The following is a 25,468-nucleotide window of genomic DNA, read 5'->3' as shown; positions in this document are numbered from 1 at the left end:
TTGATAACAAACTAAAGGTGCAGTTTCAAGAAGATTTCTATTATTTAATTATTAAGGATAGATCATTCACATTACTTTTGTTCACGTGATGTGCCATCCTTTGGATGCAATTGTTAACGTAGGTCACATAAAAATTTATTAACTTGCCATGAGTGATAGGACAACGAGGTAATCACTCTTGTGATCATCATATATGACAATACTCAAATTACACACACACAATGAGCTATATACATGCCATTCAACACTTTGAAAAGCATATGTATAAAAATGTTTGAAATTTAAAAAAAAAGAAAAAAAGAAGATATATTGATACATGTTTAAGCCAAGTCTTGACATCCTTAAAATTATATACTGCATTTGCAAAATGAGTACAGCTACATCTGCAGATTTGGCAAAATATAACTGTTTTGTTGTTGTTGACATTTATTCATCCCCAGTAGTCATACTTATGTCCACCTATTTCACCTCAAAGATATAATTAATTATTATAAATTAATATACCGTATGTGATGACTGAAATCTTGAAACAGGTACTATTGATAGGAGTTTTCTCAGTTTTAATAGTCACAGTGTAAAAAATTAATGAAAGAATGAATGTTTAATGACACCCCAGCACAAAAATAGCTGTCAAAAAAAGCTAAGTACATCAATATTCACAGTGAAAGTGCGCTATTTCTCATTCCAGTCAGTGCTCTACAACTGGTGTAAGAAAGGTCATGGTATGTAATACCCTGTCTGTGGGATGGTACATATAAACAATCCCTTGCTGCTAATTGAAGACTAGCCCATGGCATGGCGTGGTCCTTAACCATATGCCTGATGCCTTACAGGTATAACCATAACTAAAATTGTGTTACGTGTGTCATTAAATAAAACAGTTCTTCCTGTAGTCTTTTTTGCAGACACTGTCATATATGTGTACAGTATATATATAACTTAATTTGCATTCCTAACAAAATATTCAGCATGGAAAGCACATGGACAATTATACAATTATTTTCATGTAAACAGCATGTTTTAATTTTATATTAAATTTTCAGATTAACCATACATGTTTAAAAAAGAGAAAAAAAAAGAGAAAAAAAGAAAGAAAACATGTCCAAAAACTATCTCAACAGGATAAGATTATCAAGCGGAAAATAAACGGAATGTGGTGGAAAATGTATTGATTCTTTACTGTTAATGTGAAAATTCTCACAACAGATAGCCTAGTTTGGGTTCGACTTGTATCATGCTCCAAAGACCACTTACTGTAAACAGCACGACTCTTGCTGTGTTGTAAAACCCACCACCAACCAGTCAGGCTACCAACGAGCCATACTGGTAACTAATATAGCTCAACACTATGATTTTTCATTAAATGTTGCTTTATCCCATCTGCTGAATCAGAGTAAATATGCCCAGCGATTCCGATATTAATGGCAGCAACAAGAGGTTGTAACATGATCCTGACTGAATTGCACAAATATAGGTTATCTTTATTGTATTGCTAACAGTGGCTGATGTTACAGTCTGTAGACTGTAATGGAGAATTTCGTCAATAAATTTGAATGCACTAATTAGGCCTGTGAAAAGCTATCTAATGAGGCATGAATGTATGCATCCCCAGAAAAAACCCAAACAATGGATCCATCTATGCCGATCAATTCTATGACCCATCGCAAGCATTCTACCATTGAGCTACATCTCTTTGTGACATACAGGACAGCACATACCACAATCACTAATATAAATATTTTAGGCCTGTAACAAAGCTATCTAATGAGGTACATGTATGAATCCCTAGGAAAAACAAGACTAGAGGTAAAAAATCACCAAATGTACGACATCCAATAGCTGATGATTAATAAATCAATGTGCGCTAGTGGTGATGTTAAAGAAAACAAATGTCTATTTCACGGTGTCTAGCAGGTAACTGTGAACGCACACTGCCCTTGGCTTCTAGTTATCACTGAGACAAACTGTAGAGACTGCAACCTCGGAGTGTTACACAGACCTCTCCATCTGGAGATACCACAAGAACCACAACCTCGGAGTGTTACACAGACCTCTCCATCTGGAGATACCACAAGAACCACAACCTCGGAGTGTTACACAGACCTCTCCATCTGGAGATACCACAAGAACCACAACCTCGGAGTGTTACACAGACCTCTCCATCTGGAGATACCACAAGAACCACAACCTCGGAGTGTTACACAGACCTCTCCATCGGGAGATACCACAAGAACCACAACCTCGGAGTGTTACACAGACCTCTCCATCTGGAGATACCACAAGAACCACAACCTCGGAGTGTTACACAGACCTCTCCATCTGGAGATACCACAAGAACCATTGTTCTCCTGATGATAATAACAGTCAAGAAGGAGCGGAATATAACCCAGTGGTAAGGCGCTCACATGGACAGTTTAGGATCGATCCCAATCGGTGGGCCCAATAGGTTATTTTTCATCCCAGCCAGTGCACCACGACTGGTATATCAAAGGCTGTGATATGTGCTATTCTGCCTGTGGGAAAGTGTGTACATAAAAAGATCCCTTGCTGCATTAGATAAAATGTAGCAGGTTTCCTCTGATGACTACATGTCAGAAGTACCAAATATTTGACATCCAATAGCCGATGATTAATTAATCAATGTTGTGTTGTTGTTAAACAATAGAAACTTTTTTAATTCCAGTTAAGAAATCTCAAATAAGAACTGTTTCACACATTCAAACAAGCATTCTTAGAGTAAAAAGTGTGTTTGTTTGGTTTAACAACATCAGTAGAGCACATTGATTTATTAATCATCGGCTATTGGATGTCAAACATATGGACATTTTGAGTCTTAGAGAGGAAACACACTACATTTTGCCATTAGTAACAGGGTATCTTTTTGTGCACCATCCCACAGACAGGATAGCACAAACCACGACCTTTGATATACCAGTTGTGGTGTACTGGCTTTAATAAGAAATAGCCCAATGGGGATCAATACTAGATCGACCGTGCATCAAGTGAACGCTTTACCACTGGGCTATATCCCGCCCTTCTGAGAGTATGTACTGCTGAAGCAATATGTCCTCTACTAGGCCAACAGATGTTTGAATCTTCTGAGAGTGCGTACTGCTGAAGCAATATGTCCTCTACTAGGCCAAAATATGTCCTCTACTAGGCCAACACATGTTTGAATCTTCTGAGAGTGCGTACTGCTGAAGCAATATGTCCTCTACTAGGCCAACACATGTTTGAATCTTCTGAGAGTGCGTACTGCTGAAGCAATATGTCCTCTACTAGGCCAACACATGTTTGAATCTTCTGAGAGTGCGTACTGCTGAAGCAATATGTCCTCTACTAGGCCAACACATGTTTGAATCTTCTGAGAGTGCGTACTGCTGAAGCAATATGTCCTCTACTAGGCCAACACATGTTTGAATCTTCTGAGAGTGCGTACTGCTGAAGCAATATGTCCTCTACTAGGCCAACACATGTTTGAATCTTCTGAGAGTGCGTACTGCTGAAGCAATATGTCCTCTACTAGGCCAACACATGTTTGAATCTTCTGAGAGTGCGTACTGCTGAAGCAATATGTCCTCTACTAGGCCAACACATGTTTGAATCTTCTGAGAGTGCGTACTGCTGAAGCAATATGTCCTCTACTAGGCCAACACATGTTTGAATCTTCTGAGAGTGCGTACTGCTGAAGCAATATGTCCTCTACTAGGCCAACACATGTTTGAATCTTCTGAGAGTGCGTACTGCTGAAGCAATATGTCCTCTACTAGGCCAACACATGTTTGAATCTTCTGAGAGTGCGTACTGCTGAAGCAATATGTCCTCTACTAGGCCAACACATGTTTGAATCTTCTGAGAGTGCGTACTGCTGAAGCAATATGTCCTCTACTAGGCCAACACATGTTTGAATCTTCTAAGTTCAAGGACCATAACTCTGTGAGAAATTAGTAAATCGCCATACACACAATTTCAGCTCACTATCTGGAGGCACTGTGAAGAAAAGGTCCGGAAAACTAATTTTCATATCTCCTATTTTCAAGGGACATAACTCTGCCAAAATTGGGTAAATCACCATAAAAGTTAAACTTGATTAAAGCTACATAAAGCTACATGTATATCTTGGGGCATTAGGGACTAAATGTCTGGAAAACTGTATGTGGGACAGACGGACAGACAGACAGACAGACAGGTAGGATAGTGACAAAACCTATAGCACCTGCAGTTGGACTGGTAGGGGATTGAAAAAATAATCACTACAACAACACATACTAAATATTAGCATGCTATTTTCTTATGGAAAGGGTTGTTACATGGCTATACAGTTAAACATATTAAAGTTTGTTTTGTTAAACAACACCACTACAAGGTTTGTGCCAATAGGGTACAACAGGTAAAATTATGTACCCTAAAAGATTTCTTGGAAATGAATGGATATATATTTTTAATTTTTCGATAGATGATAATAAAAGAATTGCTGTTTAAAATTTGTCAGAGCACATGAACTACAGTGTCCAGTATGAAACCCATAACTACCTATACATGTTGTCCGTTCCATCCTCCTACAAAAATGTCTTTTGTAAATAATTTCAGTTTTATTTGATGTAAGGAGAAAAGGAAAAGTGTTTTGGAAATAACAAAAACCAAACCTATTTTTGCATGCAATTTAGAAAACAATCAGCTCAGAAATAAATAACTTGTAGTAAATTCCATAGCATGTAAAAAAAACAAATGCTTTCCCTGTGGGACGGACTAGTAGAGGCATTTATGGTCTGTTAAATGTTATTACATACCCTCAAATTATTTTTTGGCAGAAAGCCTAGTGACTATTTCTCGCCCCAGCCTGTGCACCATGATTGGTATATCAAAGGCTGTTATCCTGTCTGTGGGATGGTGCATTTAAAAGATCCCTTGCTGCTAATCGAAAAGAGTAGCCCATAAAGTGGCGACAGCAGGTTTCCTCCCTCAATATCTGTGTGGTCATTAACCATATGTCCGACGCCATATAACCATAAATAAAATGTGTTGAGTGCGTTGTTAAATAAAACATTTCCATCCATCTATACCCACTGAGCTAGATCCTGCCTGTTCACTATGTACATACAATAAGTTTAGTCTCTGAGATTTGTACATCTGTTTTCAGTTTATTTGTAGCCATAATAATGATCTAACCTGTGTTTATTGTAACATCATTTCCCCAGTCTTACAGAACAGGCTGGGTAAAAAAGAGAGAGAGATGAGAGAGATGAGAGAGAGAGAGAGAGAGTGTTCAAAACTTTACATTAACGAAAACCTCAACCAACAGTATAAACTGCCCACTGACTGCACACAATGGTTTATAGAACATATGGTTAAACTGGGAAGCTTTCCAAGACACACAGGTAAATTAAGCTACAGGATTACAAACATTTATTATTTATGGACATTTTGTATTCTTTATCGATTCCCCCCCCCCTCCCCCCCCCCCCTCCCAATGTTTTAAATATGAAATAATAATTTTTACAAAAATTAAGAATCAAAATTTAAATTTAAGCTACATGATTACAAACATTTTATTTTCTGGACATTTTGTATACTCCACACCCCTCCAATTTAAAAATAATAAAAATAATAAAAACAATTTTTGAAGAACCAAAATACAATCTGCTAAATACATATACTTTAAGCATTCATATTTTATATGAGATAAATCACATTGGAATGCTAAACTGCCTAATTGAAATAATTAATTACTAATTTGCAGGAACTATATACAGTTGAATCTCGTTGGCTCGAACCCCGTCGGTGCTCGAGAAAGTGTTCAACCCAACCATTCAGTCAACATCAGCTATTTCCGTAACATCAGTTAGAAAGTTGAAGTACTGAATTAGATACATATTATTTTGGTAACTGCAAACTTAAAAATTTCATCAATGTGTTATATAGCAAAATATCTTAGTGAAAGAATTTATTAGAAATTACGCCGATTGTGTGATGCAGAAGCCCTTGACGGTATTAATTAAATGTGTGGTTGCTGAAGTGATGACAGCTGATTAACTTGCCCATTGTTTCATTTAAAATTGGTCTTGTAGACGTGTTCAAAGTAACACTTCACGCCATTTTGTGCACTAACTGTTTGATTGGTTTCACTAGCTGTACTTGAAAGATCGTTACCGAAAGCCGCTTAACAAACAACATGACAAGTATGGCAAAGAAAGGATTGCATAGCTATTGTTGCGATTCTCCAATTCATCTATAGCTCGTTCCGCCTAAATAATTAATCCGGAAGTTGTAATTTATACTAAGTGTGCAAGTCAATCAATCAATAAAATATTTACATGCTCCTATACCACGAAGGTTTCGAGCATGTCTATCCCAGGTTCGGCCACTGGATGCCAGTAGTCCAACCTGGGACAGAACAATTACTGGGGCAATTTTGACATTTAAACAAACAGGGAAAAAGGACTTTACAATAAATAATTTTGTGCATTATTTTCCCAAACAATATTTAATATACAGCAAACAACTAACAATTTGTAACGCAAATTTAGATCGGGCAGTCCTAAATATAAATATATTTTAAAATGATTTTTTAAATATACTCTTCAAAAGAAGAAACGCAAAACCACATTGTCGTAACATTTGGAGAATTGATTTAATTATTGAATGGTGAGTCCGATAATTACCAAATGTTGCAGGATTGTTCACAATTCACTCTAGTCCATTGTGAGTAAGTGATAGGACACACCACCAAGGTCAAGGTCATCTGGAGTCAATACCGGGTGTGGCCTCCGCGTGTGTTGACAACTGCCTGGCACCGCCTGCCCATTGAAGCAACCAGAGTACGGATGACGTCCCGGGGGATGGTGGCCCACTCGGCCTGCAAGGCTGCTGCCAGCTCGGGCAGGGTCTGGGGCTGTGGTTGTCGCTGTCGGAGGCGTCGGTCCAACTCGTCCCATAGATGCTCAATTGGGTTCAAATCCGGTGATATCGATGGCCAAGGAAGGACATTAATGTTGTTGTTCTGTAGGAAAGCCGTTGTGAGACGTGCTGTGTGAGGCCTGGCGTTGTCATGTTGGAACACTGCGTTGGCGTTGGCCATAACTGGAACGATGTGTGGCCGGAGGATCTGGTCAATGTAGCCCTGTGCATTCAGGTTGCCCTGCACGTGGACCAGGTCAGTTCTGCCAGTGTGTGAGATGGCTGCCCACACCACGACACTACCCCCACTGAATCTGTCCACTTCCTGCACGCAGTTTGCCGCATAACGTTCACCACGACGCCTATACACGCGACATCTTCCATCATGACGTCGGAGCAGAAATCGGGACTCGTCACTGAACCACACCTGTCTCCATCGCAGTTGAGGCCATTGTCGATGAATCTGGCACCACTGCAGTCGGAGTCGACGGTGTTGTGGTGTTAAGATGACACCTCGAACTGGACGTCTGGCACGAATTCCTACCTCATGTAGGCGGTTCCGTACGGTCTGGTCGGATATCCTGCGCAAACCTGGTATTGCTGCGGCTGTGGAGGTGGCAGTAGTCAATCGTTCCCGAAGGTGGCGTACCCGGATGTAGCGGTCCTGCCCGGGGGTAGTGACCCGTGGTCGACCGGATCTAGGGAGGTCACGTGTTGATCCATGTTGCTGGTAACGGTCCCACAGTCTGGAGATGGTGCTTGGGGACACATGGAATGCCCTGGCAACGGCCGTTCTGGATTCGCATGCGTCTAGTCGGCCGGTGGCATTGTTTCTCTGCGGTTCACTGAGATGTGGCATGTCCTGGATTGTCAACTGTCGGCCAGATACAGAGGCCAGGCAAGCGAACACCCTGCACTTTTATACTGTCGGTGTTCATGTTGCACGTGCAGACAACGCACGTGCAGTGGTGACATGGTTTGCACGTGGCTGCGTTTTTGCGAATATTCACATTTTGGAACTTTATTGTACAGTAGCTGCGTTTTATCGAATGTAACCGTGGGAATGTGTTTGGGACATGCAATGACCTTATATTCACAAAGCATGAACCGGTAGGAAACATAAAATCGGAGTTATAACCCATTTGTACCCTTTTGCGTTTCTTTTTTTTGAAGAGTATATATTAATTAGCCCTCAAAATAGGGGTGGCAGGTGACTAAGAGGTTAGGCTTCAGCCACAAAAAGGTTTTTTTAATAGGGAAATATGTTTTACTTAGGGGCACCCATCGTATTGGGGACTTCGGTGTGGCCGAAACCGGGGAAGGCTCCGGGGGGGGGGGGGGGGGGGGGAGTCTCTCGGACAAACCTAACACCCCTTACGGCCAAAACCGCCTACGCCTACCGCCCTAACCATCTTCCGGTGGAGTATCCCCCACCCACCCAGCACCCCCCCCGGCCAACCCAATCGTCGTGCCCTCCAGTCTCGGTGCCCCCATCCTTAGGGGCACCCATCGTATTGGGGACTTCGGTGTGGCCGAAACCGGGGAAGGTTCCGGGGGGGGGGGGGGGGGGCAGTCCCCCGGACAAACCTAACAACTCTTACGACCAAAACCGCCTACGCCTACCGCCCTAACCATCTTCCGGTGGAGTATCCCCCACCCACCCAGCACCCCCCCGGCCAACCCAACCGTTGTGCCCTCCAGTCTCGGTGCCCCCATAAAAAATTAGGCCCAAGGGCCAACGATTCTACCAGAGAAGGAAAAATAAAAAATAATAAATAATAATAATAATAAATAAAAAAAATTAAAAAAAGTATTTAAACAGGGAAAGTTAAGCGTCTGGTGAGTCTGGCAATATAAAAACGTATCCTGGCGATTCCAAGTCCAGGGGCGCCTCTCCATAATCCTGGAGAAACAGAACGTTATGCCATTCATCAGACGCTGGCACCACTTTAATTTAGAAACCTAAGTGTGCAAGTGCAGCAATTGTTGATTCTTTTCGGTGGATTTCCATTTGATATTTGATGGATCACCAGTTCGAGGGAAATATAGCTAATAACACAGACAGGACCGATAATTTAGTTTGAGCGAAGGCGTATAGTCGACCCTGGACATGTTCGACCCATCATCAGTTAATATAAGTGTTTACCGAACAAAGAACTCAGGACTTCGTTTTTGGTTCGAGCGTTGCGGTGTGTACGACCCTTCTGAGGTCGAGCCAACGAGATTCTACTGTAATTACACCAAGCACCCTTAATTTCTTAATACTGAAAAAAAGTTAACAAGGTATACAAAAGTTTTACATTTCATGATGTCAAAAAAACCCAGTGTGTGCCAGAAAATATCTTTGTAATTGTGACGTGAATTTCTGAGACAGTGAACACATGATGTTTACATTAGTCAGTATGAAGTGTTATTGTCCGACCATCAATAATATCCTGGAATGGCTCTCGTGAAAAACATCATTAGCAGACGGAATATATCCATTGTTCATTTTCAGTTATTTACCGATAATAATGAGAAGATGCTTGGTTACACACACTGTAAGAAATCAATTAGTCAATCAGCATGATTAAAGCTTTATCTAATTCTGTATGACGATGATGTTGATGTTATAACTTTTTGTGGGGTGGGATCTATAGCTTAGTCAGTAGAGTGCTCGTCTGAGGTGCTCACGTCTCAGGATGGAATCACCTCAGTGGACCCATTCTCTGATAGGGTTTTCCCCCCCAAGTCACAACCAGTACACCAAGATTGGTACATCAAAGGCTGTGGTATGTGCTATCCTGTCTGTGGGAAAATGCATATAAAAGATCCCTTGCTAATAATGGGAAAATATAGGTTTCGTCTCTAAGACAAAATGTTAGAATTAGCAAATGTTTGACATCCAATACTGGCCGATGATTAATAATAAATCAATGTGCTCTCGTGGTGTTATTAAACAAAACAAACTTCTTTCTTTTTTTAATTTTGGTCCAAGCACATGGAATGAACAATTTACTAAAGACATCCCAGCAGGTTCAAGCACAAAATCCTGCCCCTATGCTGAAATGAGAAAATTAACTACAAGAAATATCTACCAAGATCATTTTAAGTTTGTTTTGTTTAACGACACCACTAGAGCACATTGATTATTAATCACTGGCTATTGGATGTCAAACATATGGTCATTTTGACAGTCATAGAGAGGAAACCCACTACATTTTTCCATTAATAGCAAGGGATCTTTTATATGCACCATCCCGCAGACAGGATAGCACATACCACAGCCTTTGATATACCAGTCATGGTGCACTTGCTGTGACGAGAAATAGCCCAATGGGCCCACTGACGGAAATCAATACCAAACGGACCACGCATCAAGTGAGAGCATTACCACTGGGTTACATCCCGCCCCTCATTTAAAGATACATGGGTCAACTTGCAAAATTGCATGATGGTCATTCTTAAAATATTCTGGCACATGTACTACACAACGAAATCTGACAGCAAGACACTGTTTATGAGCTTCTTTCTATAGCTTTCTCAGGACAAGGAATACACCAGATATGCAGAAAGGAATTCTATTCATAAGCGAAAGACTGTACGAATCAATGAAACATACATGTGTATTGTACAATGTTTTCAAAGAACCATGTACGGTGTATCTTTTACCTCAGTCTAGCTTCAAGTATGACAGGGCAAAGTTCTAAGATAATAGATATACAATGTATCTAACATATGTAAACCTAAAGTGTGATATATAGTTACATATTATACACAAATATGCAAGATTAAAAGGTGACATGACATTTCTGAATGTCCTTAAGTTTGCATAACCTGAATATTTCCAACTACCTCTACCACTACTACTACTACTACCCTTAACACTAACCATAACCCTAACCCTAAACAGGTTTTGTTAAATTATACCCATCATTAATAAATTATTTTCTTTACTATATACATGTAATTTAAAAAACAAACAAAAAATTTAAGTAAAGGCATACATTGTATCAGTCTACAAATGTATGCACAGTAAACTTATTTTTAATTTTTTAATGGAACCTAATGCTTATTTAAAAACATCCTTGATATCTTTTAAGGCTGCCATATACAGTGTACATGTGGGGGGGGGGGGGGTCTCTCTCCCACAAACAAACACTGATAATATTAAAAATATGCATGCCCGTGATAGACATGCTTGCCCTTACAAACACTGGCAATATTAAAAATATGTAAGCCTGTTATAGACATGATTGCCCTTACAAACACTGGCAATATTAAAAATATGTACGCCCATGACAGACATGCTTCCCTTACAAACACTGGCAATATTAAAAATGTGTAAGCCCGTGACAGACATGCTTCCCTTACAAACACTGGCAATATTAAAAATGTGTAAGCCCGTGACAGACATGCTTCCCTTACAAACACTGGCAATATTACAAATATGTACACCCATTTTAGACATGATTGCCCTTACAAACACTGGCAATATTACAAATATTTAAGCCTGAGATAGACATGCTTGCCCTTACAAACACTGGCAATATTAAAAATATGTATGCCTGTTATAGACATACTTGCCCTAACAAACACTGGCAATATTACAAATATGTACACCTGTTATAGACATGCTTGCCCTAACAAACACTGGCAATATTACAAATATGTAAGCCTGTTATAGACATGCTTGCCCTTACAAACACTGGCAATATTACAAATATGTACGCCCGTTATAGACATGATTGCCCTTACAAACACTGGCAATATTACAAATATGTAAGCCCGTTATAGACATGATTGCCCTTACAAACACTGGCAATATTAAAAATCTGTATGCCCGTTATAGACATGATTGCCCTTACAAACACTGGCAATATTAAAAATATGTAAGCCCGTTATAGACATGATTGCCCTTACAAACACTGGCAATATTACAAATATGTAAGCCCGTTATAGACATGATTGCCCTTACAAACACTGGCAATATTACAAATATGTAAGCCTGTTATAGACATGCTTGCCCTTACAAACACTGGCAATATTACAAATATGTACGCCCGTTATAGACATGATTGCCCTTACAAACACTGGCAATATTACAAATATGTAAGCCCGTTATAGACATGATTGCCCTTACAAACACTGGCAATATTAAAAATCTGTATGCCCGTTATAGACATGATTGCCCTTACAAACACTGGCAATATTACAAATACTTAAGCCCGTGATAGACATGCTTGCCCTTACAAACACTGGCAATATTACAAATATGTAAGCCTGTTATAGATATGCTTGCCCTAACAAACACTGGCAATATTACAAATATGTAAGCCTGTTATAGACATGCTTGCCCTTACAAACACTGGCAATATTACAAATATGTAAGCCCGTTATAGACATGATTGCCCTTACAAACACTGGCAATATTACAAATACTTAAGCCCGTGATAGACATGCTTGCCCTTACAAACACTGGCAATATTACAAATATGTAAGCCTGTTATAGACATGATTGCCCTTATAAACACTGGCAATATTACAAATATGTACGCCCGTTATAAACATGATTGCCTTTACAAACACTGGCAATATTACAAATATGTACGCCCGTTATAGACATGATTGCCCTTACAAACACTGGCAATATTACAAATATTTAAGCCCGTGATAGACATGCTTGCCCTTACAAACACTGGCAATATTACAAATATGTAAGCCTGTTATAGACATGCTTGTCCTTACAAACACTGGCAATATTACAAATATGTACGCCCGTTATAGACATGATTGCCCTTACAAACACTGGCAATATTACAAATATGTACGCCCGTTATAGACATGATTGCCCTTACAAACACTGGCAATATTACAAATATTTAAGCCCGTGATAGACATGATTGTCCTTACAAACACTGGCAATATTACAAATATGTATGCCCGTTATAGACATGATTGCCCTTACAAACACTGGCAATATTACAAATATGTACGCCCGTTATAGACATGATTGCCCTTACAAACACTGGCAATATTACAAATATGTACGCCCGTTATAGACATGATTGCCCTTACAAACACTGGCAATATTACAAATATGTAAGCCTGTTATAGACATGATTGCCCTTACAAACACTGGCAATATTACAAATATGTACGCCCGTTATAGACATGCTTGCCCTTACAGTGAATACACAGCCACATTAAAAAACAGAATCAGATTCAGAGCCAGCATAATATCAATAATTAATCATTATGTTTTCCATGCACCTGTCATTTTCCAATTTCATTTACATATTACATTTCTGTAATCTAGGCAGATTTAGTGAAATGACATGTAGCTGTATGTATCTGACTCCCCGCTGAAAGTCTCATGTAACAAAATTGTGTATCACATGTAGAACATCTCTCCTGAATCATACTTCCCAGCCTCTTGAGAAACACCTTTCTTTATTAATATATGTAACATATCTATATCCATTACAAAATCAACTGGCAAGTTTACAAATCAACTGGTATGCTGTTGGAGATAAAATTGTGATGTGACTATTTCTTGCAGATAGGCAGTTGACAATTTCCACTGACAAGCAAGATCATATATACATGTATTTATATTAAAACTGTGATTCTACTTTATTTTGCATTGATCAATAAACCGTTCTTATCTTTGTTTGACAGCCAACAGCCATGTGTATTTTTGTGCTGGGGAATCGTTAACATTCATTCCTTCTTCCATCCAGTAAAATCTACTATAGGATAGGGATGTCAAAATGTAGCTTTAATCAGGTACCACAAGTATTTTGGTGTGACAGACAGTCTGACCTAAAGTCTGTCTATTGTACAACACCCATCTGTAGGATGACCTAATGTCTGTCTATTGTACCATACCCATCTGTAGTATGACCTAATGTCTGTCTATTGTACAACACCCATCTGTAGGATGACCTAATGTCTGTCTATTGTACAACACCCATCTGTAGGATGACCTAATCTTTATCTATTGTACAACACCCATCTGTAGGATGACCTAATGTCTGTCTATTGTACAACACCCATATGTAGGATGACCTAATGTCTGTCTATTGTACAACCATCTGCAGGATAGCCTAATGTCTGTCTATTGTACAACCATATGTAGGATGACCTAATGTCTGTCCAATGTACAACACCCATCTGTAGGATGACCTAATGTCTGTATACTGTACAACACCCATCTGTAGGATGACTTAATGTCTCTTTATTGTACAAGACCCATCTGTAGGATGACCTAATGTCTGTCTATCATACAATACCCATCTGTAGGATGACCTAATGTATATCTATTGTACAACACCCATCTGTAGGATTGCCTAATGTCTGTCTTTTGTACAACACCCATCTGTAGGATGGCCTAATGTCTGTCTATTGTACAACACCCATCTGTAGGATGACCTAATGTCTGTCTATTGTACAACACCCAACTGTAGGATGGCCTAATGTCTGACTATTATACAACACCCATCTGTAGGATGACCTAAAGTTTGTCTATTGTACAACACCCCACTGAAGGATGACCTAATGTCTGTCTTATTGTACAACCATCTGCAGGATAGCCTAATGTCTGTCTATTGTACAACCATCTGTAGGATGACCTAATGTCTGTCCAATGTACAACACCCATCTGTAGGATGACCTAATGTCTGTATACTGTACAACAACCATCTGTAGGATGAACTAATGTCTGTCTATTGTACAACAACCATCTGTAGGATGACCTAATGTCTGTCCATTGTACAACCATCTGTGGGATGGCCTAATATCTGTCCGTTGTACAACAACCATCTGTAGGATGGCCTAATGTCCGTCTGTTGTACAACACCCATCTGTAGGATGACCTAATGTCTGTCTATTGTACAACACCCATCTGTAGGATGACCTAATGTCTGTCTATTGTACAACACCCAACTGTAGGATGACCTAATGTCTGTTTATTGTACAACACCCATCTGTAGGATGACCTAATGTATGCATATTGCACACAACCATCTGTGGGATAACCTAATATAAAGTCTATTCAATGTATAACACCAATCTATAGGATTACAAAATTTGGCTACTTTATCTACAAACTACAACATACATATGTAGGATAATCAAAACTGTGGCCAATGCATGTATAAATCCCATTTGCAGGATGACCTAAAGTGTAGCCATTGAACATACATCATGGTGACCCATCTGTAGGATATAACTTATAGTGTGCCCTTTGCATATAACACCCATGTGTATAATAACTGAAAGTCTGCTCATTTATACAATGCATCTGTAAGATGACCTAATATGATATAACTTTCAATTCAAAGCAATATGCAAACCAAGAAAAAAAAGTAAAGTTTGTTTTATTTAACGACGGCAAACCAAGAAACACATCACAACAATATTACATTTTATTGCATGTATTTCAGGATTTTTGAACAACCAAATGGGGAGACCACTCTTTCCTTTTGATACTTTGTAAATCGTGACTTGAGACAAAGAGTTGTTAAATGATATACAGCGTTACCTTATTACTGGTGTGAAATGATGGAAAGTCTCGGGAGGCTTGATGCCTCAACAATTCACTGCTACATCTATCAGAGTGAGAATAAGCAGGACAGATTGTTCGCTGGCCCTGTGATTCAAACTGACACACTGTGTTGTACAAATCAGGAATCGATTCCAGCAACACTCAACCGAAAACAGAAATAATAATTTTCTGTAATGGACTGTCAAACCCAGATCGACATGGGACTGATAAAAAGGGCTGCTTTTGACACAAAGCTATAGATAAAACTATTACAATCAAGTCTCGGCGTAGAAAATCAGTCGGCTTTGGAGATAATTTCTAGATGACGCAGATTGCTGATTTGTTCTTCGAGTGAATTGTGCTGAATATCTTTCAATTCATGGTCATATATTTAGTGTTATGGTCACATATGCACTGGAGTAATATTTTTCTGAACACTGAAATGAATTCCAATAGATTGTGGACTTTTTATGTTTTAAATAATAAAAACAATTACATGTCTTAATGGTACTGTTTGCATAAGAGTTCACTCCTGGGTGTGATACCTATTACAATCACATGACTGATCAACAAAAAACAAATATATAATTGCTTTTATCTGTATCAAAAGGAAAGCTATAAATTAACATTTAGCTTGATAATGAATTAAAAAAAGTTTGTTTTATTTAACGATACCTCTAGAGCACATTGATTTTTATCTTATCATCGGCTATTGGACGTCAAACATATGGTAATTCTGACATATTTCTTTAGAGAAAACCCAATGCCGCCATATAGGCTACTCTTTCCGATAAGCAGCAATGGTCTTTTATATGCATTTTCCCACAGACAGGACAGCACATACCACGGCCTTTGATGAACCAGTTGTAGACCACTGGTTGGAACGGAATATAGCCCAAACTGCAAATGGGTCTACTGAGAAGGATCGATCAGATTTGATAATGAATAAATGCTAAAACTTCTATTAAAACATGTTATTAAATTAAATACCCAAACTAACTGTAACACAGGGAACATTTTTGTTCAGTATCGTGATTTGTAATAACACAAGTTTCAGAGATCATGACACAATTTTAAAACATTAACCAGTAGTTGCTAATCAATTTTCAATTGGCCAGATATGTCCCTAATCAAAATTTTAAAAACTAAATGTTCCCTGTAATATTCTTCTCTTTTTACAGACCTGTCAACCTTTCGTCAAGAGAAAGCAGGAGGTGTGTGTTGAAAAAGCAGGAGATTTTGTCAAAAAACAGGAGATTTTTTAACTGCACACGATTTAACGCAACTTTTTAAAAAGTACTACAATAAGTTATATGAACACTACATACATGTAATGTCATGTATACTTGTCAACCTTAGTTATTGGCATTAAAAAAAAAAATATATATATATATATATATATATATATATACATGTATATATATATATATATATATAATTTTTTTTTAAATACTCACATTGCAAAATGAACTTTTTAAAAACAAAACATTTGGAACATCACTGTATTATATAACCGCTATGATATTCCAAGAAAGTGAAAATAGAATGGCAACATCGAAACGAAAGAAAGATTCTTGAAGTATTCACAAAACGACATTTAACAAAAATTGTTTTTGTATTTTGTTTCATCTTTATATTATAAAAGTTTGATTTTATTTAGAAGTATTATAGTAAAATCCTGCACATTTTTTGTATTGGGAATGAGCCTAAACAAAATGCGTCGTTATTATTGCGTCGATGTGTTCGCCGCATTTTTCGCATTAATTATTTGCTCGCATTAATTTCATGATTTACAGTATATATATATATATATTAAATTTTGTTTTAATTATTTTTAAATATTATTATAATTTAATACATATTTTTAAAAATAACTCTTTTATCCAAAAATCTTAACACTAACATTTAAACATTAATTAGAGTCGAGTTGGGTAATTCCGTACAGGTTTGGATGGAAGTTTGTGTACAGCACACTGCAGACAGATGGCATGCCTGAACAATACTAATATTCAGTGATCTCCCTTTTGTGATGTGTAAAATGTTGAATGTTTTGAGTATGCTCTGTTTCAAAATTGTTTACAAACGGTTTACCGTCTAATGTTGGAAGCGGGTAATGTCGTACACCAGGCGGGTAATTTCGTACATCATATTGAGTAAGATCGTAGTTGGGTAGCTATGAATAAAATCTCACCAGGTCGATATATATTTGGAATGCATTTGATAATGACAGATGTATGGTTTCAGGCTCAGATCCAGGATTTTTTTTTGGCAGGAGGATTGGCTATATACATGGCAAAAGCTTGCACATTAGAACTTTAATAACGGGCCTAATAACATGGTTTTCGGTCTTTTGGGAGTTGTTGTGGTTCCTTTCGGGTATTGTAGATATGGAAGGTATGTGTGGTGTTGGGAGTTCCTGCTGGTAATGCAATTGTAGGGTATACGTGGGTCAAGCTTTGTCATAGTAAAGGAATAAAAAAAAAAAAAACATTGTCTGCAGACAGTAATTCGTTTAGTTTATTTTTGATTTTTGTTGTTGTTGTTTTCTGTTTTTACTAGGACAGGCTTTGATTTGTTTGTAATTTGAGGTTGTTCGATTGGAAGAGGGTTCCTAAATTTACATATGCTTTCTATAGCTGTGGTGCTCGAAGGGAACTGAACATTGCAGCCTTGGAACGACCGAGGACTGTTGTTGGGCCCTTTAAAATAAATGGAAAAACAAAAACAAAAACGTTTTGTCGGGAGTCCAGACCCCCTCTAAACCCTGGTTCCGCACCTTGGTATAGTTTAATAAATAAGACTACAATTGGCTTTAACAGTAGTATATTTACTACACGGAGAGAAACAGTTTAACTAAAAAAAAAAAAATTATTCTAAAAAAAACCCACATATTAACAGATAGGCTATTCACCTATGTGAGCATAATTTTGGTTTTTGGGTATCTGTACGGAATTTTCCGCAGCTGTAAAGGTGTCATAAAATGATGGAGGCGAACTCCGTACACTTTTTATGTGTAAAATTTGTTTGTTTTTATAACAACAATTGAACATGTATAACATTTATTAACTTCAAAAATATTATTAATGTTTAATATCATAATACTCGATATTCACGATTTATTCAGGATACGTGTATTACACATAATAACCGGTGTAGTGGATATCAACTTTGGTGCCTTTCTTGTCAAGGGTGGGTTGTTCAGCTGTGTCGCGGGAAGAACGATCAGCCAATCAGTGTGCAACACCTCCAGCTAATTGTAAATATGGATATAAATAGCTGGAAATGCCCCGGAAATTATTTTAAAATTACGTAACAATATACTGGGTAATGAAAACACAAAGTCGTAGAATGTATAACGTGTTTCATTTGGGTGTACGGAGTTGGCCGACCGTACGGAATTACCCGACTCGACTCTAGTACATTTACGGTATTACACTTACAGGTTGCATCATCGTTATTTGTGTTTCGTAAAAAGTAGACCCAAGACAAATTTATATAGGCCTAAATCTTATAAATTAATATTCAGTTTTTACTACAATAAGGTACAGTGGTGTGGTACTTATTTAAAATCACCATAACCATGCAATAAACATTGTATTTCCACTAATCATTTCTACTAATCATACGTAAAAGCTCATTACTGACATTGTGTGAAATATACTGGAATTATACCTATTTTCATGAGTAACGTTATGTCAAACACAATATTTATTAATCGTAGGAAAATAATCCCTTGATTACATGTACTCGTTACTAATATTTTACTGCACAAACCTACAAATCTAATTGATACAAGTATTGTTTATACAGCTAATTGGTCTTTCTGTTGTCTTGCTTTGACATGTGATTTTGACATTGTGTGTATTGATGCATGCGTTCACTGTCTACTCTAGCACTTCCAGCCATAGAACTTTGCGTTATGTAATCCAGTGGAAAGACATTTTACAGTCCAAGGTGTTATTAGGACTAAATTGGATAGTTTTATATATGGCAACACTGAATGTCAATACACAGCCACAGTAGCTTGAATTTTTTTTATGCTTAGAAAATAACGATTTCCCGCGGGAGACTTGATCAAATACCTGGAGTCTCCCGCGGAATCTGTACTTGGTGATGCCACGACCAGAAGCGGTCAGGCCCTTTATAAGGGCCCTATGGGCAACCTAGGGAGACACCACAGCATCGTAGAGGTCTAAAATTAACAAGCTACTCTCGATTCACTAATATCAAAACCTATATTAGCTCGGCCATTTACCTTTCGACCGACCGTTCAAAATTGCGCACCCTTTTCTCTTTGGCATTTAACTGCTCCATTCAAATTCCATAGCACCACCACCACCCCCACCCGCCTGCTACCGATTTGATCGGGCTGCTGGTGCTCCCTTGCACCTGCCAGTGCAGGCGGTCTCTCCTCTTCCCTCCCCACACCTTTCTTGTCTTGTGCCCACAACAAGCGTGCGCTACAACAGCTTGTTCGGAATGTGCACATAAAACCCTATGACCTGACCTGACCTGCGGAATCCGGGAGGGATGACAGGTCTGTTTTTATCATTGTCAATAATAATTTTTAAAAATGTTTCATAGTTTACCATCAGTTTGTATACATGTAGATTAAACTGTATTTTTAACTGAGAGATGATGGCAAATGCTGAAACAGCTAAAGTAATTTTGCACCTGAATTGGTATTAGTAATTTATTAATAAAATAATAAGCAGTACACCACATATACTTTAATTTGGCTGTTCCATCAGTTGCCATTACCCTTGTATCAAAGCAGATATTTAACTTATTATTTACAGGAAGAAAAATCATGCAAATTATCTATTCTGAATGCTTAAACAAGTATAATATTCTAGAGACAGTTAATTGAAAAGTAGGTGTCAGTACGTGGAGGCTGTTCTGTTTAAATCGTAACCATGCTTTGTGCATCTGGGCCTGACTTTTTAATCACATTATCACATGATTTATATAAAAGTCAACATTCAGATACAATTACACTGATTCACGGTCAGGCTTTCTGCCAGAAAATAATTAAATGGTATGTAATAAAAAGAAAACCGATCATACATGCCCCATGACATCTAGGTGGTTATGAGTTTGACATCTTTTGAAATTGGATGCTGCATTTCATGTACAATGACACATTTTAAACAGCTACTAGCTCTTTTACTATAATCTTTCTATAAATCATTAAACCGTATTCATTAATTACCAAGATTTTTGAGTAAATAAATTTTACCCTTCGTATCTTCTTGCAGAAACCCCGATGACATAGAGATTATTACCGGTATATGAGCTTGTGTGTCGTACTGATTAAATTATAAAATGAGACTATGGCTAATACATGAATCCTGACATGAGTTTTGTAAAATTATGCAGTATGATTCATATGCAAATGTAATAATTACTTTATTATCCATATATTCCATAATATAATGTTTTATGAATAGCCCTAGAAGGACCGTATCAAAACATTTTAAACATAACCAGAAGAAGACGATGACAAAACATCATTTTGGTTAGCGATTATACAGAGCCAAGATTGAGGAAGCTAGTCACACTATGTTACGACATTACTTCCCAAAATGACATCATTCATTGTGCATGTGAAATCATGACACACGTGTGTCATGTTGGTCATTTCTGCCTCTATTATATCTTGAACTATGACACACGTGTCATATTGGTCATATGTGCCTCTATATCTTGAACTATGACACACGCGTGTCATATTGGTCATATGTGCCTCTATATCTTGAACTATGACACGCGCGTGTCATATTGGTCATATGTGCCTCTATATCTTGAACTATGACACACGTGTGTCATATTGGTTATATCTGCCTCTATATCTTGAACTATGACACGTGTGTCATATTGGTTATATCTGCCTCTATATCTTGAACTATGACACACGCGTGTCATACTGGTTATATGTGCCTCTATATCTTGAACTTGACACGCGTGTCATATTGGTTATATCTGCCTCTATATCTTGAACTATGACACACGTGTGAAATATTGGTTATATCTGCCTCTATATCTTGAACTATGACACGTGTGTCATATTGGTTATATGTGCCTCTATATCTTGAACTATGACACACACGTGTCATATTGGTTATATCTGCCTCTATATCTTGAACTATGACACACGTGTCATACTGGTTATATGTGCCTCTATATCTTGAACTATGACACGTGTGTGTCATATTGGTCATATCTGCCTCTATGTCTTGAACTATGACACACGCGTGTCATACTGGTTATATCTGCCTCTATGTCTTGAACTATGACACATGTGTGTCATATTGGTCATATCTGCCTCTATGTTTTGAACTATGACATATACGTGTGTCATATCGGTTATATGTGCCTCTATATCTTGAACTATGTGGATAATACAGTGATTTACAAACCTTCATACAAAGACATAGTGAGAAGGGCAGCGTGAGGCCGATCATGATGATGGACAGTGCGTACAGGATGTATCCACAGCACCCGATGTTGCTGCCATTGTCTCGCTGAGAACCTACAAGTACACACATGAAAATCTCATAAACGACTCATAATGAATAAACTATCAAGGAATAGATGGATATTTAGTGACATCCCAGCACACATATAATTAATAATAATAATAATAATACACATACGAAAGAAATGTTTTATTTAACTACGCACTCAACACACTTTATTTAGTTATATGGCGTCAAACATATAATACACATATGAGGAATTGTTATTCTTGTTATATTATTCTGATAAGTGACCACATTAGATTTACACAAACTGGAATGCTACAAATGGGTCAGTCTAGGATCGATCCCTGTCACCCTATTGAGCTATTTCTCATTCCAGCCATGCAGTGCACACTGACTGGTATATCAAATGTTGTGGTATGTGCTGTCCTATCTGTGGGATGATGCATATAAAAGATCCCTTGCTACTAATGGAAAAATGTAGCGGGTTTCCTCTCTAAGACTATATGTCAAAATTACCACATCTGACATCCAATAGCTAATGATTAATAAATGAATGTGCTCTAGTGGTGTCATCAACCTCTGCAATTAACAAAATGTCCAGGCAAAAAACACATGCCACTGAACAAAAATTGAATATAGTCCAAGGTAAAAAGTGTCATGGAGAATTAAAAACTCCACGGCATTACTGATTGCTGTGGACAATTGCAGGGGTTGTGTCATTAAACAAAACCAATTTTAACCCTTCTTTTTTCGACTTTAGCTACAAAATGTACACTGAAAACACAAAAGACTTTATAAATGCAGGATGGATTGTTTGATGCCGTGAATCATATCTCCTCAGGGTTTGTTACAGAAAATGATCATAATTGTCCCTACTAGGTGGTTATGGGTTTGAAATTGTTTGAAAATGGATATTACATGCACTTAAAAACATTTTAAAAAGCAGGGTTTTTACAATCATTTATTTAAAAATTATAAAAATATATACATAAGAGTTTAGAGTTAGTAATTTTTACTTTGCGTATATCCTCTGGCATACTAAGTATACCATTCAATTTCAATGCATCAAACAATCCATACTATACAGAAACAGACAACAGACAATTAATACACATTGTATACATGTATATACTTGAAGAACTTTTAAGTGCAGATTTACTTTGATCAAACCCACATGTACAGCCAGGGGGATGAATGTTTACATGATGTTTATAATGGTCCTGATCCAAGAAGAGTTTTCTTTATTAAATCAACAATCTTGTCCAGAAGACAGCATTGAAAACTAGCTGACATTACAATGGTGAAGACGCCTGCATGCAAGTACCACTGTTATTGATTAACAACATCACAGTTCATTCATTCATTCATAACCGGCCTTGGTGGCGTCCTGGTAGGCCATCGGTCTACAGGCTGGTAGGTACTGGGTTCAGATCCCAGTCAAGGCATGGGATTTTTAATCCAGATACCGACTCCAACCCCTGAGTGAGTGCTCCGCAAGGCTCAATGGGTAGGTGTAAACCACTTGCACCGACCAGTGATCCATAACTGGTTCAACAAAGGCCATGGTTTGTGCTATTCTGCCTGTGGGAAGCGCAAATAAAAGATCCCTTGCTGCTAATCGGAAGAGTAGCCCATGTAGTGGCTACAGCGGGTTTCCTCTCAAAATCTGTGTGGTCCTTAACCATATGTCTGACACCATATAACCGAAAATAAAATGTGTTGAGTGCGTCGTTAAATAAAACATTTCTTTCTTTCATTCATTCATCATCGGTTATTGGATGTCAAACATTTGGTTATTCTGACTATTGCTCTAGGTGAAGATTATTTATAAAGAATCAACACCTGTGAAACAATGCAATTTGAACTCTTTGTGTGTTCAGGTCAGGGATTTGAACTCACTACTGACAGAATTTGTACACTAGTGTAAACAAGTACATTTGTGTAAAATGCTTTGGTTCACAAGGCCAGACATCTGCATTATCAAATAAACAAGTTATTTAACCACTAAAGCACAATGATTTATTAATCATCTGTATTCTGTCAAACATAATATTATTAAGAGTCTTAGTTTTCCATTAATACCAGGGGATTTTTTATATGCACTGTTCTAAAGGCAGGACAGCACATACCTCAGCCTTTGATATACCAGTCATGGAGCACTGTTTGGGATGAGAAAATATCCAATCAATGAATGGTCCACCAAATAGTTATGTTTTAAAATGAGTTTGTGGATTAACTCTATAATATTTCATTTCTTCTTTTATCTGCTGTATTTTCATGAATATGTACCTGTCTCACTTTCCTGATTTAAACCATAATATATAATGTATGCAACAAGCATTTATCAAACAAAATGATGTATTTTCATGAGCATGTACCTGCCTCACTTTCTTGATTTAAACTATATAATGCATTCAACAAGCATTTATCAAACAAAATGATGTATTTTCATGAACATGTACCTTCCTCACTTTCCTGATTTCATCTATAATGCATTCAACAAGTATTAGTTATCATCAAACAAACTGAATAAAGGACACCGCCAGTCAGTGTACATAAGGTCAATTAGTAATTGGTTGATGGGAAAAACTACTTAATATGCGACTTGCTATACATCAATATGACATGAGCTGTTGCCATAGTTTCCGTGTATCTTTTTGTTTCCATTAACTGTACGCTACGAAAATGTAAGCTTTAACAAAAATTAATGACACTAGGTTTCTTAATGTCATCTACAAAGCTGATACAAATGGAAATGCATACAGATATGGAATTCTCATCCATGATTTTATTCACTTATGCCACATACATGTATGTACAATTCTGTAACGTTATACAGGTATATATATATGTATACATTAATAGACGTTATTATAAAGCAAGAAAGACATAAAAAGGTTAAGGATATGCATTAAGGCCCTTTTTCTCATCTGTGGTTCAAGTATATTACCAGGGTTTCTGCCAGAAGGTACGATTGGCAAAAATATGTATCATAAAATCCTGAATGTTAATGGATACATTTTTTTTTTTATTTGGAAAATCACAGTAAGAGTCAAAATGTTTGAAAGTACATGAAATTCAGTGTCCAATTTCAAAAGATATACAGTCAAATCCGCTTATTTGGATGTGCCTCGTGCAACAAAAATATATTCAAATAAGCGGCATATTCAATAAACCGAAGGTACAATTTCGACATACGATATACCCAATTAAGACCTCTTGTTGATTTATGCAAACCCTAATTACGATTCTCCCAATTTGGGCCTCATGACATGTGGAATTTTCGTCAGAAACCGTTAAGTATTTTGTGTTAATAAAATACCGATTCCAAGTTCCATATTGTGACTCTGTTATCATTATCAAGTTTGTCTATAAACTTGATAAATACAAGAGGCAACAGTTAATGCCGTTTGTACGCCTAAAAGTAGAAGTGACTAAACATTTAATGACCCAGATAAAACCACCGGAAGCTCAATTAGACTGGCCACAGTCAAATAATTAAAAGGCCGTTATTAACTTCTTAATAATTAAACGGCCGTTATTAACTTCTTTGTACATT

General features: G+C 37.6%; 1 protein-coding gene across 5 annotated transcripts in view; it reads right to left on the bottom strand.

Annotated features, from left to right (window-relative positions):
- The window catches only part of LOC121382751 (mechanosensory protein 2-like), a 90,500-nt gene that overhangs the window by 18,035 nt on the left and 46,997 nt on the right, over nt 1–25,468 (bottom strand). For all 5 annotated transcript variants that reach the window (XM_041512325.1, XM_041512327.1, XM_041512326.1 and 2 more), the window contains exon 2: nt 21,844–21,956. In XM_041512325.1, coding sequence (XP_041368259.1) covers nt 21,844–21,956 — 113 coding nt within the window. The remainder of the gene's footprint in view (nt 1–21,843; nt 21,957–25,468) is intronic.

Source organism: Gigantopelta aegis, chromosome 10, assembly GCF_016097555.1.
Source record: "Gigantopelta aegis isolate Gae_Host chromosome 10, Gae_host_genome, whole genome shotgun sequence".
NCBI lineage: Eukaryota > Metazoa > Mollusca > Gastropoda > Neomphalida > Peltospiridae > Gigantopelta > Gigantopelta aegis.
The sequence above is the reverse complement of the archived record's forward strand: the minus strand, read 5'-3'. Positions and strand labels throughout refer to the sequence as shown.